General features: G+C 37.2%; 1 protein-coding gene across 1 annotated transcript; it reads left to right on the forward strand.

Annotated features, from left to right (window-relative positions):
* Positions 1 to 885: 885 nt before the first annotated feature.
* On the forward strand, positions 886 to 18884 carry anpeplb (alanyl (membrane) aminopeptidase-like b). Its single transcript, XM_032587048.1, has 20 exons — positions 886 to 2082; positions 2635 to 2777; positions 2870 to 3000; positions 3785 to 3905; positions 4147 to 4301; positions 4511 to 4624; positions 5302 to 5445; positions 6489 to 6554; positions 7601 to 7666; positions 7768 to 7913; positions 8954 to 9033; positions 10069 to 10202; positions 11410 to 11465; positions 11858 to 12005; positions 12225 to 12313; positions 12798 to 12908; positions 14690 to 14857; positions 14982 to 15122; positions 16823 to 16886; positions 18122 to 18884. Exons 1-20 carry the CDS (start codon positions 1472 to 1474, stop codon positions 18272 to 18274), a joined length of 2841 nt encoding a protein of 946 aa, XP_032442939.1. The 5' UTR covers positions 886 to 1471; the 3' UTR covers positions 18275 to 18884.
* The last annotated feature ends 188 nt before the right edge of the window (positions 18885 to 19072 follow it).

Raw genomic sequence — 19072 nt, forward strand, 5'->3', positions numbered from 1 at the left:
AGGTTCTAGGACAGTGGTGCCCAAAGTCGGTCCTGGAGGGCCGGCATCCTGCATGTTTTAGTTCTCTCCCTTGTGGCACCAACAACCTTCTCAGCATGTCAATGTTCTTCTTAAGCCTTCTAACGAGCCATTGTTTGAACCAGGTGCGTTAAACCAGAGAGATAACAAAAACATGCAGGATGCCGGCCCTCCAGGACCGACTTTGGGCACCACTGTCCTAGGACGATGATCCAGCAAGTCAACCTTTAAATGGTCATAAACAAAATTAAGGTTAAGGAGAGGCCTAGGCATCTAATTGAGCTTCCATAGCAAGACCTTAAATTATCTTTTCAAAGCTTCCATTCTGGCTGAATTAAGATCACTTGAAGGAAGAGTGGACCAGAATCCCTTCACCTGAGTGTAAAAGACTTTTTGCAAATGCCAGATGGGAGTTGTTCCTGCCAAAAGTAAGGTAATCACTCATTAGGTGCAGGAATTAAGTGTTTTTTCACGTAGCACTAGGTATGTAGGTGTGTAAAACAGAAGACACCTACCTGTAAGGCGGCCAAAACTTTTTCATAGCACTGTAATATACAGCCTAAATCAACAAAACTGAAACACTGTCTAAGCTGCTTCATCAGAACTCAGCCTCATGCTGTGTATGTCTCGACAACTTTTGCCTGAAATGGGAACATCTGGTCTTTTCACAAACAGTCACCTCTTTCTATATTTGTTTGCTGATTTGTAACCCCTCGTGAGAAATTCGAGCACAGAAGTGATGGTGGTCGAGCCTCCCTCAGGACAAGCCTTTGCAGCCAGTCCTCTGTTTTTCTGCTCTACTCCACCTCTTTCATCCAGCCCCCTCAGACATCCTTTCCTCATTTGCGTCCTGTTTGCTGTGAGTTTGTCAATCTCACAGAGCTTTTCTTACGGATGCATATCTTTGGAAACCTCTGCAGCAAGGACCTGCTTACCTGTGGATGGGAACCCTTGGTTGGGGCACGATGGTGGCAGACTGAATACCTGGACTCCTGCTACAATCAGAAGACGGTCATTTTCTTTCGTGTCACGACAGACACTTGGTGATATTTGTTTGTACAGTATGTGCTGTGCTTATAAATAGGAAAAGCGAGGAAAGTGTGATGGCTCGGAAACTGCAGCCTTCCCTGAGGTTTACCTAACCCTTGCATTAGTGGTAAGAACCAAGTAACCTCCTCCAGATGTGTGAGAGAGAGCACTGCCTGACTATCTACAGTGAACATCGCCCTCTTCACACTCCAACACTTACTCTTTGCTCCTTTGGCAGTGTCCAGGTTAATGCTTAATCCAAGCACAGACCTATAATTTTTAAGGCCAAGCCCTGTTTATGAGGGAGAAATAAGGTGGATGCCTACAGATAAGTTGGTTTAGTTCACAGGTAGACACGCTCAGAGATTCAACTTCAGCTGCAACGCAAAGGACGCCTCAGGGGCGGCCAAAGGAAGCTGCCACAATGCCACGAAAATCCACCTTATCCAAAGGTTTGGCCGTCGCCTTCGCTGTTCTGGCGGTTTCTGCCATCGGTGGGATGGTCTCCATGATGATTGTTTTCAAGATACAGACTTCTAACCTAACCATGACAGAACGTCCAACCGAACCAACGACAACTCTGGCCCCACCACCGGTTATGCGGCTGCCGAGGTCCCTGATTCCCGAAAGATACGAGATCCTGATCCATCCTCACTTCTACAGCAGGATTGTGGAAGAGGTCAACGTCACGACCCCAAACCAGACGCTGTTCTTCAATGGGAGCTCGACCGTGTACTTCCGCTGTCACCAACCAACGAAGTACATCTTCCTCCACAGCTTCGAGCTGAGCGTGTCGCCTCTGCTGGTGAAAGACCGCGACGAGAATGGTCAATCGATAATAATCACCTCATACCAACACCACGATGATGAAAGTGACTTCTTGGAGATTGAGTTGGAGGAAAACTTAAAGACAGACGGGAATTACAGTTTGTCTCTGTATTTTGAGGGAGAAATATCTGAATATCTTCAAGCAATGTATGTGAGCAGATATACAGAAACCAACTTTGATTCTGTAAATGAAACAATAGAGGAAAGGTAAGCGATTAAAAAAAACAAACTATAACGCTCTTTTAAGATTAGCTGTTACAGAGAAAGTACAAAGATGATGTATGGAATATAGAAATGCTTTTCTATTTGGAGAAACAACATATTTAAAAAAACATACTTCAATATAAAAGAATAATCCAGTTTCATTCTAAGGAAAATATTTCCATGTGGGCTATTAGGCTTTTATACCATTAAGAAAAGAAACTGAGATATTTAAAACTTCAAAGATCTTAAACTTGTTTGACACTCTAAAACAAATTTGATCAGTGGAAAGATTTTATTAAATAAAAAAAGTAAATATTCTGGACCTCCATTATAGTTTTTCAAGTTCAAGGCACAAACTGTCTTTGTTTTCTTATAGTAAATAGTGATAACTTAGTCTTGCACTGTTTGGTCTGATTTGGTTTCTAGACTTTATGAGATAGTAAATAAATATACTCATATTTGACATTTTAAATATTATGTTTTTAAAGTATAAAATGCATCTCTGTCTGTTTTTAATATTATTCTTTCGATTTTACTACAATGTCTTTTTCATAGATTCCTTGTAGCCACAAATTTAGAGCCAACGAGTGCAAGGAGATTGTTTCCATGTTTCGACGAGCCCGACATGAAGGCTGTTTTTCAGCTGACAGTAATCCATAGAGTGGGTACATTCGCTTTGTCAAATACACTACAACAAAGTAAGCAAATAAATTCAGTAAACAAAGAAGAAATCCTAATTCTTAGACCTATTGCACTGACTCTTGCTTTGTGTATTATTTTCTTCTAGCAGGCTCTATTCTAGATGAGGATTGGAAATCCACAAAGTTTTTCTCTACGCCAAAGATGTCAAGTTATTTACTTGCCTTCACAATCTCAGAGTTCCTGGCCATGGATTCCCCAAAAAGTCGTGTGAATATTAAAGTAAGTGTGAACTTGTAAGTCTAAGAAATAGCTTGTTCAGAATTTGGGTTTATAAATTAATTGTTAAACAATAAGCAGTAACACTTTATTTGACGGGTGGTGAATAAGACTGTCATGACATCGTCATAAACATGACATAACACCTGTCATGAACATGAGTAAGTCTTCATGAATGTTTATGACTGTTGTCATAAAGTGTCATTCGGTAAATCATGACACTTTTAATACAAAGTTGACATTATTCAAAATGTCTTTGTTATGACAACTTGTCATTAACCAAGAAATCATGATCTGACATGAATTTGTTATAAAAGTATTACTGATTAAGCTTTAAAAATTATATAGCTTTATGTTATTAAAGCTAAAGCTAAACCCGTCAAATAAAGTGATAACAATTCTCTTCATTAATTGATTAGAAACATCACCCATATTTGTAGCCAACAGATATTAGGCTTATAATTTTCACCACAGCTGAAATGTTGAAAGCAGGAAAAATGGAAAGGATGATAGTTGAGTAAGTTTTTGATGGTTAGATGGGTCTGAGTATCTCCAAAACTGCAGCTCTTCTGAGGTTTTCTCAGTTTGCAGTTTTCTGTATTGTTGTTAAAATTGATCAAGCTATGAATTGGCAACAGAGTCGTGATCTTTCAGGGCTGTTTTGGTCTAACCCTGCATTAGATCTGTGGTCATGATATTATACCTGGTTTACTTTGTACAATCTTGTTGCTGTTTCTCACACGTTGAAGAATAAGCAAGATAACATTTTTGTGTTTTGTTCATGCAGACCTATGCCCGTCCTGAAGCCATTGCAGCCGGACACACGCAGTATGCCGCTGGAATAACTGCGAAGATCCTCGAGTTCTACGAAGGGCATTTTGAGCTGCAGTATGGATTTCAACACCTCGGTAAAACTACAGCACCCAATTTTAAAACTTGATTGACAGACTAAGGCAAAATATGACAATTTTGTTTAATTTCTGTGATTGACAATAATATATATATATTTTTTTATCTTTATCCACTTTTTCTAAAACCACAATTTTGTCCATGTCTTTTGTAACCATTATATAATTTAACAATCTGTCAAAGCAGAATCATACAGGTGGTGTAACTTATAATTTGCCCATATTTGTATGTTTCCTTTAGGTCAAGTTGCTCTGCCAGACTTGGAACCGTTAGCAATGGAAAACTGGGGTCTTATCACGTACCAGGAAGGAGCTTTGCTCTATGAGGAAGGAGTGTCCTCACTGTTGCACAAGGAAGTAATCACCACTATTATTGCTCATGAGTTGGCACACCAGGTAAGGGGAAAGACAATTTTGTGTATTTCCTGGAATGACACACATACATTAAAAAATGTTTAATACTTCCTGGACATATTTACTGCCATGCCCATATTTGGGCATGGCAGTAAATATGTCTGGCATATAAATATGTCTGGCATCTTCTGTAGGTAAAGTAGAGTTTTGCAGTAGATTGATTGCTGGATTTTTATTTTTTTTATCAACAGTGGTTTGGAAATCAAGTGACGATGAAATGGTGGAATGAAGTTTGGCTGAATGAAGGGTTCGCCACCTACATGTCCTACCTCGCAGTGAACCATGCTGAGCCGTCATTTCAAATAGTAAGTTGAGGTTGGGCGTCCCCTCATCCACTGCTAGTTGATCCCAAAAGCAACCAGTGTTAGGAGTTTTTTACCAAACTACTTCAATCCTCAAGAAAACCACCAGACCTCCATCTTCTTAGGCTTTTATCATCACCCCAGGCTTGTAATCTGATGATCTTTGGTTTGAAGCAGCTGTCATTTCTCAGCTCTTTCATCCAAAAGGCTTCTTCATCTCTGACTGACTGACTGACTGATAAGAAGTCAAAGTATTTGACCTTTAGTTGGGTCTTTAGCACTTCAAACATCTTTAAAGCTTTAAAAGTTGGCTAAATCTTTCAAATTCTCCCCTGAAGCCTTTAGAATACATATAATGAATCACAGGTTGGATAAAGATATGCATCATTTCTATTTTTTGACACTATAGGACCTAAATAGACATACAAATTTTTTTAATCTGCATTCTTGACTTATATCTCCTTTAATGTTTAAAGACTGCTAAAATGAAGAATGTTTATCTTTGATGATAAAGGGTGGGATCAAATCTATTTTGTATGTCAAAATAAAGCCACATTTTGACCAAATTCTGTCATTACTTCAGCAAACTCTTACCTCAATAATCTACTTCCAACTTGTACACTTTTCCGGTGTCATTAAACAACCTTTTTGTCTGTTTTTTTTTGTTTGTTTTTTTACAGACAGAGAAATTAATTATGGATGACCTTCATGCAGCGTTTGAGGAGGATGCTCTGTTGACATCTCATCCTCTCAGCGCTCCACCGAACGATGTCCAGACAACTGGTGAGATCCTCGGGATGTTCAATGCTATAAGCTACAGTAAGGTAAAGTACCACACACGTGCTTGCTTGTTTTTAATTTTTTTGGTTGAGCTTTTAGAAACATGCCTTTGAACGTCATTATGTTTAAAATGTACATTTGCATTTGAGGTGTCTCTCTAGGTTGGGAACTAAAAGAGAGTTGTTTATTTTGCTCAAACACATTTAAAAAATAATGAAATTAGACAAACTGAAAAAACCTGAAATGTTTTTCTTTTTTTCCCAAAGCTGTATTTAGTCAGTGTAGCTTGAAGCAAAGAATATAAAATATTTATAAAGGATATAAATAAACAATTTTGTCCATGTCTTTTGTAACCAGAAATATTTATAAACAGACAAAGTTACATTTCTTCTAATAAAGAAGAAGTTGTGGTAGACTTTCTTCAGTTAGCTGACCTGCAGGGCTTAGCAACAGGTGGGGGAGGAGAAGTGCTGCTAACTCCAAACACAGGGAAAACTCCAGGGACATCGTCACCCTCCTATTAAGTACTTTAACCCAACAGAAAGGTGTGACGTAACATTTTAGGCAGTTTTAAAATCACACCTTTTAAAGCTTTGGTGTACACTGATGCCTCTAACCAGTCCATGACTAACCGGATGTATTTATCTCACAGGGATGAAAAGCTTTAGTTTTATGTTTTTTAAAGCATCAGCAAATCCAAAAATATTAGAAACATGCATAACAAAGACAATTTTCAGCAGCAAAGATGGCAAAAGAAAAAATGTTTTATTTGGATAGAATTGGTGACACCTTTTACTATGTAAGAACGTATTTTGGCACTGAACCCAAATCGCTGGTGCAAATTTGATGAGTTTAATAGTGTGGTGACTCTACAACACTGTGGAAAGATTTAATTTAACTGTGCAAATTAAAATGTCAGTTTAATTTGTCTTTACTGCTAATTTGTCCTTTTCTGTTTTGCTGAGGACCAAATGTCACCTTGCTAATATTTCTTGGAAATATTAGGTCTCTATCAGATTTCTCTTGTTTTCTCTTCTGAAAGCATCTGTTGTGTTTATAACAAGCCCTGGTTTCATGTACTCTGCAGGGGGCCATGGTGCTGAGAATGCTGGCGAACTATGTGGGAGAAAAAGCTTTTGACGACGGCATCAGAGTAAGACACTGATATAGACCCATGTCAAACGCATGATAATGATGCTGCAATACATTTAACCTCATCCTTTTAAATAATAAATACTCATAATATATAAATACTCATTTAATTGATGTTAAACAAGCTATAGAAAAAGGATAACTCACAATTGTTGCTAAATATCTACAAGAAGAAATTTCTTCATTTTTAGACATCCACCATTTTATTTCTACTTTTGGGTTTTGAAATAAAGAAAAAAATAGCAAAAACAATACATTTATTTCCATGGCATGTTGATATTTGTGGAAGTTGATGTAAAATGAAAGCACATAGTTTCAACCTAATGTCAAGGAGAATAGATTGAATTAATTTAGTACTGGTACTCTTGGTGTCATTTTGTTGAAATTCAATTAAATTATTCTGCAAAAACACAGAAAAACGTTTGAAACCTATTTTCTTAAATTATATTTAAAAACATATGTTCTTCATTGTTTTTATCCCGAGTTAGCAGAAGTCATTGTGGAAGTTTAAAAAGCCACAGGTTGCAGACGTCTGGCTCAGATGAGTCTTGCACATATTCTCTGGGACTCAAAAGTGGTCTCTGATCCCTTCATCATAACTTTGTCTATTTGGAGTTAAAACCAGACAGCCTCTGGTCAAAGCACAAATAGTCTTCAGACTTTTCCAGTTCACCATACTCAGATGAATCATACCAAGGCCAATAGGAAACCAGAGCAGAGCAGATTTCTAATTTGATGAGTTGACTGAGTGTCATGATATCAACTATCGAAATAGTGTTTCTGAATTCTCTGCTTGTGCAAGCGGGCTTGCCAAGTGTAAGAGAGGATTTAAAGGTTCTCTGATTCTGTTTGGTGTCCAATATTGTCAGCATAGACTGACTTTCTCAAAATGACCAATTTCAACTGTAAATGCTTTATGCTGTGCAGAGAAACAGTAAGGTTCGACTCAGACTTAATTCTCTGATTTAGAGAGAACCACAGAAGCCTAGTGCTTTGTTTCAATGTTTACTTTTCTTGTTTCTCATCACCTTTTTCCCTGCTTTTTAGGCTTACCTCAAAACGCACAGAGGAGAAAATGTAGAACAAAACGACCTGTGGGATTTCATTGAAAATGTAAAAAACGTCTTGTGGTTTCAAACAGCGATTGCATTAAGTATGAACATCTGAACACAAACATATGGCTACGTACAACTGGCTTGTGATCATCTTTCCAGGCCCGCAATGGAAAATCCCAGTACAAGGTTTCCGACATCATGGAATATTGGACCACTCAAATGGGCTATCCTGTCATCACCATCAACACCACCAGCGGAGCGATCTACCAGAAGCACTTCCTCTACAACAGCTCTGCTGTATCCAGGTATGGGCTTTTTTTTGTTTACTGTTTCTTTACCATTTAATGGAAAACATGGGGACAGCGAAGCCAAAGTCCAGTCTAAATGAACAGCAATAATCAGAGCTGTAAAATTATTTAATCTTAAAAAGTAGTAAAGCTCTAAAGATCTCTGCATATTTTACATATATTTCATGGTTGTTGGTTCAGTCATAATTTTGAAAGTCATAATTTGTAACTAATAATTTAATGTAATTTTTAGTGTTAATATTAAAGCTATGAAATCTTACCAATGGTCTTAAAACTATGGAGCAACATTAGGAAATTGGTAAGAGGTTTTTATTTTTTATTTTTTTGTGCTACTGTAGGTTAATGCTGTTTGGGGGCCCTTTGAATTTCACTGGATTGTGACAATTCAAAAAAAGTCAAAACTAATCTCTGCGTAGGAATTATATAAATTTACTTCTCACTTCCAGCAGCTTTAAACTTGTTTCATTAGAAGCAGTTATGTATTACATATGAGCGTGTTTCCATAAAATAGCACATGGCTAGCTGAGCTGTTTGTCTCACTAGCTGTGATCGATGTGCCTTCTGTTAAAAAAAAAAGTTTTGGCAAAGTTGCAATGTGCTGAATTTCTTACTGTCAGATTCAGTTTATAAAACACAGAAGGTAATTCCCTGCAGGCCAATTTGCTTTTTATCTTCCTGCCAGGCCTTCATGAAATCACTGCTGCTGATTACAGCTAACCTTTGGCCCTGCAGAATGTTTTGAGTCAATGTTTATCTATTTATTTTTTTAACTGTGTACGTCATGAAACCACGGAGGAATGATTTAGCAAACTGTGATCTGGTTTTCATTTTTTATTGGACCCCTCCTGCAGCTGCAGCATAAAGTGCCATCACTGTGCGGCAGACCTGATGTCTTTTTTTTCTGTCTGCAAGCTTCTCTCTGTTCTGTTGTCCTTAAAAAACTTAGAAGACTGTATGCTTTTATTTAGACTCACTTTCTGCATTACAAGCCATTTGGTGACATTTTAACATATAAGTTTTTTTTTTTTTTTGTTTAGTCTGACGTGGCTCATTCCCATCACATTTACTACAAATATCTCTGGACTGAACGAGGTCTGGCTGGATAAGAAAGGACCAGGTAATGTGCAGGAACACACAGTTCAAACCCCTAACACTCACACAGAAATAACAAAACTGTCCAGAATCGTTTTTAACCAATCAGATTAATCCAGACTGAAGAGATGTGCAAAAAGCTTTACTGTATTTTTGATCATACGCCAATCATTCAGTTGTAGTAAAAAAAAAGGACACTTTACTTCCATTCTTGAGAGTTATCAGGGATTGATATAACAAACTGACTTTAAGGGTTCGAACAGTACACAATGCATGCTTTTGAAGGCTTTATGAGAGAGATTCTAATAAAACGAGTCTTTATTAATTGATCACCATCTTGTTTGATTACCTCAAAAAATGTCTGAATTTTGTCCGTTTGCTGCTCCAGAGAATTAAAGTGTGTTTTATCACAATGGCAGTGACCCTAGCAAAGCAATTGTTGCTCTCCATCAATCTGAGAAGAGGTGTTAGATCTTTACCAAATAATCTAAATTCCAGTTTTGTAAAGTGAGAAAGATCATTCAGAAGTGGAAACGACTTAAAATGGTTTGCCAATGATATCAGGATTGGACATCCCAGAAACATAGCACAAAAGTCACACCATGCAATATCTCAATTAATTAGACAAAAACAGAAAACATAAGTGCATAAGTTCTCTAAGTTGATATGCAATAAGTAGATGATCAAAGAATAAACAGACAACGAGCTAAATAATCAAACCTCCATGACATTTATATCTCATGGAGACTAAAGATAATGAGAACAAGGAGAGAAAAAAATGTTTTTTTTACTCTAGATATAGAAATCTTAGATATAATCTTAGCTTTATATGTTAGATATAAACCAAAAATCATCTTTTAAAAAGACATCTGCTGTGGGTTTGGTGTTTTGTTTGCATGCAGGGCTGTTTGGGCGATTATCTTTGTGCCCAGAGGCCTGAATTGTTATAATTTGTCCTGGGAAACAGAACTGTTCTGGCCTTGTTTAGTGTTCTTTTCCAAAATCTTCAGTTTTGTGTTGAGTTTAAAAATGTGTTCTCCAAACATTTTTCATGGAACAGTGAAGATGGAGGAATTCATTTCAAAGAAAGGAGAGTGGATCCTGGCTAACGTCAACGCCACTGGATACTACAGAGTCAACTACAACCTGGAGAACTGGGAGCGCCTGCTGTGGCAGCTGGAAACAAATCCATCTGTGAGTTAGCAGCTGAACTAAATGCTTTTCAGACTATTCTCAGTAAAACGTTTTACCAGACAAGGAAAACACTTGTCCTTCAAGAAGATGCGATGATGAGCTTTGGATTCATGATCAAATCCTTCAAATGAACAGATAAAAATCAGGAATGTACCTGGCAGAATCTAAATTAAGCTTATCAGCAACTAGAAAAGCATCTGAATACTAAAGATTTTTCAATCTCTGCGCTTTATATACACCTACAAAAAAAGAAAAGAAAAAACATGTTGTTTTTTAAAGGTGGAACACAAGACTGATTTTGGTCTGGGGAGCTACATACTCCCAAAAGATGTCCAGGCCTCATTCACAACTTTTTCTACCACTGTTGTTAATCCTGACCAGATGATGTCCAACACAGCCAACATACACACATAAAGCAAACCGTCAGTCAACGCTTTCAGAGTTACGAGACCACAGGAACTTACGCCGGTCTGAATCTCGCCCTTGTATCAACGGTCTTAGAAGTACTTTGTTAATTGGAGCATTTTTATGCTTCCAGGATAAAGTCCTTATTTGAAAAGTCAAAGTAAGAAATATAAATAATGCTTTCCCAAGTTCCCTAATGCAAACCTCTTTTTTTTATTTTAATTGCGGTCCACACTTTCAGAGAAGATACCGGATTCTTAAGAAGTTTGTAAGGTTTGTAAAACTTAAATAATGGACAAGAAATGATCCATTATTTCTGTAAAGAAAACACTAAGAAAATCTTTAAATAAAATCCTGTTTCGACATGACTGCACATTGGTGGCAAGGCAAGACCCATAAATACATGAAGAACTTAACCAGAGGGGAAATTATTGCTCGGTTTCCTAGAATGTGCCTGAGGGACATAAAGTAAGAATAAAACACTCACCCAGTGAAAACAAGTTTTTAAAATTTTTTTTCTTAAAATTCAGATTAAATTACAAACCGTGCCTGGGATTATTCTTGGGCTTCATATTGGAATTTTTTCACAGATGATTTCAGTCGGCCCAGTAAACATATCCAACCAGAGCAAATTTCAGTTTTCACCTTTAATGTAGATTTGTACCAAATGAAAACAGCAACCATGACTCCCTGACTGGAGCTTGATAAGTTAACCTTTATATTTGTCTTTAGTACAGAGCAAACCCTTGGAAGTCTTAATATTTGGATGCTTCATTAAAACACTGAATTCTCTCATTTGCAGCGCATCCCTCTGATGAACCGAGGGCAGCTCATTGACGATGCCTTCAACTTGGCTAGGTACTGATATTTTTACATTATTTTTCACAAATATTGAGAGGAAAAAGTGACACAGGGATTAAAGGATATAATTTCAGCAGTAAAAATATTTGATTCGGTTTGACCCTAGTTTGTTTAAAGAGGAACTGCTTCTAGTTTAAAGCAACACCGAATGAGGAAATGGGGGAATGATAATTTCCCTCTGAAAGATTTTGCAACCTGCTTTGATCTGTTGATATATTTGTGTAAAAATGTGTCTTAAGTTATTTATTTACACACATATTTGGCTTGAACGAGGATATGTAGGTTGAGTGACAGTGCACCCATTTAAAACAAATCTCCAGTAAAATGAAATGAGGATTACTTTTCAGCAGTCTCTGCAAACCGTCTCTACTATCCTTTGTTTTTCTCAGAGCAAAGCAGGTCGACGTGACTCTGGCTCTGAACTCGACCCGTTTCCTCCGTAAGGAGACGGCTTACCTCCCCTGGGAATCAGCCGTCAGGAATCTGGAGTACTTCATCCTGATGTTTGACCGTTCCGAGGTGTACGGCCCCATGCAGGCAAGCGCCAATAAAATGCTGTTGCTTAATACAATAAAACAAGTAGAACATTGTCTTGTTTTATTATATGGGGTTGTCTTACAGCCATGTTCAGTGGATATAAAATCAGTTTTACTAGTTTACTCTTCTTAAAATTGACCTAGAATTTTATATACAGATGTTAGAAAAGCATGACCTGGAAAGTCTGCTCTAAATCTCTCTCTCTTTCTCTCGCCGCAGCTTTATCTTCGACATCAAGTAGAGGAGCTTTATAACTTCTTCAAAAACCAAACGGACAGCTCGACTATCCCCGATGATCACTCATTACAGTAAGCAAAAATCTACTTCACTCCATCTGGAGCTGTTAAACTAACAGGTTAAGGTGGAAGAATTGTCTGCAGTTTAGTCATAACCAGATTTGCATGTTTGAGGTCTATAAAGTTCACAGCCAGACACTTTTTATTCTGAGTACTTTGGCACGCAGGGCTCTGGCATCCATCTGACAGCAGAAGCATGCAAATTATATATTGGTCAGAGATTTCATTTCCTGCTTTTGGAAAGTCAAGTATAGTTCATTCTTGCGGTTTTTCCTTTTGACACAATTTTTGTATGAATGTCACCAATTTTACCCAAACTAGTTCTGAGGAGAAAAGGTTTGATGTTCAACGTAAACTTGAATTAGTCATTTAGAAATAATAATAATTTAAAAAATTGAAATTTGCAGTTTACGTAAAGCTGACAAAGAAAAGTATTTAAATGTGTTGGTTTTTGTGACTTTCAACCATTGGGTTCTGTCTGCGATGTTATTTGAAGGCACAACCAGATCACTGCCATAGAGGTGGCCTGCTCCAGTTTACTCCCCGATTGTGTGGAGATGGTTACGGAGAAGTTTGCTGACTGGATGGACACAAGCGACACCAACAAGTATGGTTTGAGATGAATATAACTTCTGCATCTGTTTTCTGAAGAGCCATAATTTGACAGTAACTGTAATAGCATCCCTTGCGTTCTGTAGCTTTGCTCTCTCCAGCAGTGATTTAGAAAAGGTAGGTGCTGTCTGCTCACTTTTTGTGTCTTTTGGTGTCGCAGCATCGTGATTTATTCTAAAGCTGCATCTCTCTGGATTTTAAAAATTATTTTATTATAAAATGCAAAAGTATCTGCCAGAATTTAACTAACAAGGAACTCCGAGGCTTATTATTTTTGTTGTTGCAATTTTCTCCAGTCAGTTTTCTGAAATGTCTACAGGTGCAGCTTTAACTATCACTGCATGCGTTGCATATACCAGCGTGAAATGTGGTTGTGTATCAGTCCACAATTGCATGTAATTATAGGCCATTTCAAGCAGTTGTGGGGAGAAGCTGATACACAGTTGCGTGTAATGTTAGTGTGTCAGTAGTAGCCCACAACTGCTTGTTAGTGCATGTGATGTTTGTGTGATGTATTGGGGAAAAAAAACGTATTGAGTGCCCTCTTCCATAGAAGTTCAATGGTCATGGTTATGTGAACAACCAAGAAATCTGACCTCTCTTTTCAAGTGCTTACGGAGGACAGATATAAAGCATAAACATATAAACTTTAAAGGAAATAAAATAATAAAGAAAAATATGTGCATGTATTTTCAACCATTTTTTGTCATGAAAAAGAAAGAAGTGTTGTGATGGGAAGTTTGGTTGACATCTTATGGAAACGTAACATACAAGACAACCTTTATTTTTTTCCACGTCGCCTCCAGAAAGCTCAACGCAGAGCTAACTCTGATGTGTTTTCTGTGTTTAGATACATTTGTCTGTCTCAACTGTGTACTGACGAAGTTTCTGACAGTCAGAAAATCTGTGAGATCTGCTGAAAGCTCAGTGACGAGGCAAATCCCAAATCAGTAAGACAAGCCCATTAGCATGTTCAGTGACCACAGTCAACACACGTTGGTCAGTAACAAATGTGCGTGACTTATTTAGCAAAACGCCAACTTTCAGATGAGAAACTCATTAGTTTATTACGGCAGTTTCTATATGTGCAGCAGCCATGTTGGATTTTAGGGCAGATTATTGAGGGACGTTCCAACATTTCAGGCCAGAATGTGTAACTCAAGAAGAATATCAGTTGTTTCTGGTGTAGGAGTTAGACATTAGCCACTATATAAAATGGAGGCACATCAAAATCAGCATAAATGCTTCAAAGAGCCCAATGACTTCTTTTCATTCGGAACCATATAAAAATTATTTTTGATACACTGACATGCAAGGCAAAACGGGAAAAAAGCAACTTAATGTAATCTGAACAGAGAGATTGTGCAAATATATATGTTTAAATCATATCTGAGTAGTGTAGTAGATGTTAGTCATTGTACATACAGTTAGAAGTTTTCAATTATTGCTGTGTGGATATTTCTAAAATTACAAGAAGGAGAGAAGTTGTGTCAAATTATTGAAAAACCTGATTGAGATCAGATTGAATAAATTTAAAGAAACGTAAAATCTAAATAAAAAATATATATGAGCTACTTCATTTTAAGCCTTTTAGCTGGCTTGGTCTGTAAGTGTTTGAATAGATGGCAGAGCATTCTTCACAACATCATTGTTGTAAAAAATATCCCGCGTGTCTGTGGACGAGCTTCTCGAGAGGAAACAGACTGAGTCAGCAGTTCTGCATAAACAATACGCTTTCAATCAGTGGACTAAGGCATTTTTCTGTTTGTTATTCAGCATTCATACCAATTTACGGTCTGTAATCTACTGCCAAGCTGTGGCCGCTGGTGGGAAGAAAGAGTGGGAGTTTGCCTGGGAGAAATTTCAGAGCTCCACTGACACCTCGGAGAAAGACCAGCTCAGAAAAGCTCTGTCCTGCACCAAGCAGACTTGGCTCCTCAACAGGTGATGAGAATAAAAACTAAAAAAAAAACCGCTCTCATAACGGGCATGCCTGTGATAAAGTGAATTACAGTCATGCCAGGTGTTGGGAGGCAGATAGTGAATCAGAACCTTCCTTATCTTACAGATACCTGTCGTACACTCTGGACCCTGATAAGATACGGCTGATGGACGCCACTTCCACTATTAACCTCATAGCGCAAAACGCCGCGGGACAAGCGTTGGCTTGGAACTTCATCAGAGCCCACTGGGATTACTTCAGTCAGGGGTAGGTTGATGTTCGGGTCAGAAGTGCCTCTGAAATAGGAATTTTCTCAGAGGATGGGGAGGAAGGAGTTTTGTTATTCAAACTACATTTAAAGGGGACTTAGGATCGATTTAATTATTGAATTGAATCAAATTATGTTATTCCTAACATCAGTCGTTCAAAAACGTACACCAAAGATTCCAGCTGGCCATTACGTAACAAACACTGATTAACATCTAATTGTTTTGGGCAACACTCTGTCACTTTTTAAAAATATTTTATTTAGAGGACTTTAAACAGTGTGGTGTAACTTATTTGTGATTTTGAGCTGTAACTATGGGGAGGAAAAAACAGTTAAAGTTCAGGAGTAGAAATCATACTTGGACAAAACTGGAACTTTTTAAGAGTATTGATGGATCCTGTATGTTGTCTGTGGGAAAATTAATGTTTGGTACTACGAAGAATTACAAATTTGTCAATAGATGTTTAGCATTGTGACTATTATGTTTTAAAAATATCTAATACTGAAGTAGAGTAAGGGGTAAACTCTGTGTATTGACCACACTGATAAAGAAAACACCATTAAACAACATATATGGTCAGCGCTGCTTTTTTAGCTACAAATAAACATAAAGTTTTGCAGGACCGCCAACTAGCTGAGTGGCTGGTCCCCCAGAGTTCCTCTGTTGATGTTTATCTTGGTTCTCGAGACAAGAGCTGAGCCAAGAAGACGGTTCCTTCAACTCGCCCAGGGAGGCGTTGTTTACAGGGGCTTCGTGACAATTTAATTGCTCGTGTTAAAGTGAAGTCATAAAAATTAGAGTTTCCTAGAGTGGCTTACAGTAATCCTGCCCTGTGTCGTCAAGGACAAAGGTCCTGAAATTTAATCAGTGCTTATCAACAGCTCCTCACCATAAAGTCTCCACTGTTTACACTGTAACCGGGAAGCCAAGAGATTTTGTATCTAAGTATATATATGCACAAGATACAAGATTTTATTTAATAACCAGTAGTTGTTGTTTATCTAAAGCAGTGAGTGTCAAACTCATTTTGATCATGAATGTTCTTAAAACCCCACTCACAAACCTGTTAAAATGTCAATGAATTCTTAAAATTAAATAATATTGAACATCTTTTCAGTCCCTCCAGGATTTCAAGATTGGTTTATGATTTAATCAAAGTGTTCTTGTGGTACCAATTTGGAAATGTTTGCGATATTTACGCTTGTTTATGACAGCAAATGCGACTTTTTAATACTCGCTGTACAGATCATGGACTGTAATCTGACATCAATTAAGGCTGAGGCAGCTCTTTAGTACAAGCAAAGAAGTTTTTCACAACTTTTGAGAAAAATCTGCAATAAACTCCCAATTATATATTAGTGCAAAGAAGTGTGGGGATTTGTTGATTTTGCGTGGATATGTGATAATTCGCAAGAAACTGGAGGAACTGATTGATATAATTTGTCAGTAAACAGATAAAAACTGCAGTGATTTGACTGATAACATAATATTTAAGCACACTTTGTGTTTAGTCTAGAATTTAGAGGGCCACAAAAAAAGTTATGGCGGGCCAGATTTGGCCCACTGGCCTTGAGTTTGACACATGTGATCTAAAGTAAATTAAAAAGCAAATATACTCCACCCTCTACTCTGCTTGATTTACTGGTTTCTTCAGCTTCTTCACTTGTTTTCTTAAATGCTGTTGCTGCTGTTTTTCAGGGATGCTGCTTCACTGGTTATGGGCGTGACCAGACGGTTCTCCACACAGTTTGAGCTGCAGGAGGTAATTTACTCACATTTTATCTGTATATATTGAATAAGTGCCACACCTCGAACCGAGTTTTATTCTGATTATCTGCTTTAGCGCTTGCATGAGTAACCCAAAACACCCTGATACCTAATCAATCACAAATCTGCCCCATCATGACCAGTCCGGTTTAAGACAAAGTTATTTATTTATTTTGTTGACTCTTGAGTTCTGACCCTGAATTTAATGAGTTGTCAAGTTCATGTGTGTTTCTCCAGATGTTTCCTCATATTACTTAATCAGTTGAATGAGTCAAAGGTCACTTATCAAAAACCATGTTATATAAACTGTGGCGATAATGTGACTCTACTGGTCAAAGTTTGGTTTTGCTGCGGTTTGTTCTTGTAAAAAAAAACTTTCAGTTTCTTTTAAACTAAGTAGATCCTATAAATATGTTATAACTCAACTCTTCATTTCTCTTCTGAATTATTTGTGAGTGGTTCATAATTTTTAGCATCTGGAATTCATATTTCATTATCATTATTCCACTTTTTTAGCTTATTGAATGTTTGCACTTTTGAATGATTTTTCTTTGTGTTTAACATCTAAGTAGCAATTACTTACCTACAGCTTTTTGCGTTATTCACTAATTTTCACCAGAGAATTGATGATTATGCCATGGTTTAATGTGAAACATTGTGTAGTATAATCTAGAACTTTTATTTAATCTGTTTGTTCTGCACAATGGTTAACACTCAACCATCTTTTGTTAAATATGTTAATAATGCTTTCACAAGTCTTTTTAATAAATCTCATTTTATAATAAATCAAAGCTTTTAATGATTTTGTAGCTATGTTTTATATTTCGATCTTCTAAAAATGTGAATTTATTTTTCTATTTAAAACACACACACACACAAATCACTTCCTTGGTTTTGTTAATTTATGTCCTATGTTGATAAGACTTAAAAATAAATTATTTGACATCACCCAGCTATTTATCTAATTAGTAACTTTTATCTTTAAGATTTGTGTATTGTGTTTAGCTAACAAGAGTCTGGAAAAGGAATTTGGTCATTACAGTAAAATCATATCATATGCATACATCTTTTATGCTTTCTACAAACCTCTGAAATCTTTTGGAAAAATATGTTTGCTAAAGATTACAATATTTCCTAATGATTATGAGTAGTTTCATTGAAGGTGAGGGCTCCTGTCGGATTTAGCTTCCACATTTTTGTGTTTTTAATCACATCAATTTGTGTCTCCAGCTGATTCGCTTCAAGGACAACACAGAGATGAATGGCGCTTACAGAGCCACACTTCAGGCCATCGAGCAGACCCAAGTCAACATCCAGTGGGTCAAGGAGAACCACGACACGGTCCTGGAGTGGTTTGAAAGAGAGACTGCCCATCTAGAATAATCAAAGCTTCAGATGTTTTGCGGCCCGTCGGATCGGCGGTTAAGCCGGTTTTCAGGCGACTAGTAAATCTAAGTAGAGATGAAGTTAAAGGACTTTACACACTTCAGTTGATCAGACAGAAGTGGCATGATGTGTAGCACAGACAACAAGAGAGGTGTGCTCTTGTTTGTGTGATTAACAATGAACATTATTTATAGTGTATTCAATGCAAATAGTTAAAACAGATTTTATTCCCCTTTATGAATTGTTCGTTTCTTGCTGGAACGTCAATCCATTGGTAAAGATGTTCTTATATGAGATTACTTGTGTGTGTGCTACTGCTGATTTATATAAATATAATGAATATATATTTTTTTCCTTTTACGGACTGACAGTTTGATTGTTATTTTACTGTCCCAATACACAACTTTAGTTAAAAATAAAAAATCCTCAAATTAACCTGTTTCCATGCTGCTGCTGGTTCCCAAACACTCACAAACATCCAGAATAACATATGAAAGTCTGCTTGAGCATGAATGTTGAAATCAAAGAATCCAATTACTGTTATTGCATTCATTTTTGCTGAATTTGTTATTTTTAATAATAAAATACCAACCAGCAAGCCCTTTCATTTGGTCTGTGTTATTTTAGTTTTAGCAACAGGAAATGCCACGCTGTCCGAGTCTGAACTGAGATTAGATGTAATCAGACACAACTTGTCTTAATTACCAGTTTGTTTTTCAAAGGATTCCTTCATTGCACAGCAAGCCTGTAACCATGTAGGATTTATTTGGGCTCTCAAAAGTAAAGAGAACAAAC

This window comes from Xiphophorus hellerii, chromosome 2 (genome assembly GCF_003331165.1).
Source record: "Xiphophorus hellerii strain 12219 chromosome 2, Xiphophorus_hellerii-4.1, whole genome shotgun sequence".
NCBI classification, from domain to species: Eukaryota; Metazoa; Chordata; class Actinopteri; order Cyprinodontiformes; family Poeciliidae; genus Xiphophorus; species Xiphophorus hellerii.

Bases quoted from the DNA above. Each gene is read 5' to 3' on its own strand.
- anpeplb (XM_032587048.1), top strand. From the start codon at position 1,472: ATGCCACGAAAATCCACCTTATCCAAAGGTTTGGCCGTCGCCTTCGCT. The intron at 2,083-2,634 runs GTAAGCGATTAA...TCTTTTTCATAG, and splicing joins AATGAAACAATAGAGGAAAG to ATTCCTTGTAGCCACAAATT. The intron at 12,909-14,689 runs GTATGGTTTGAG...TTTGTTATTCAG, and splicing joins GACACAAGCGACACCAACAA to CATTCATACCAATTTACGGT.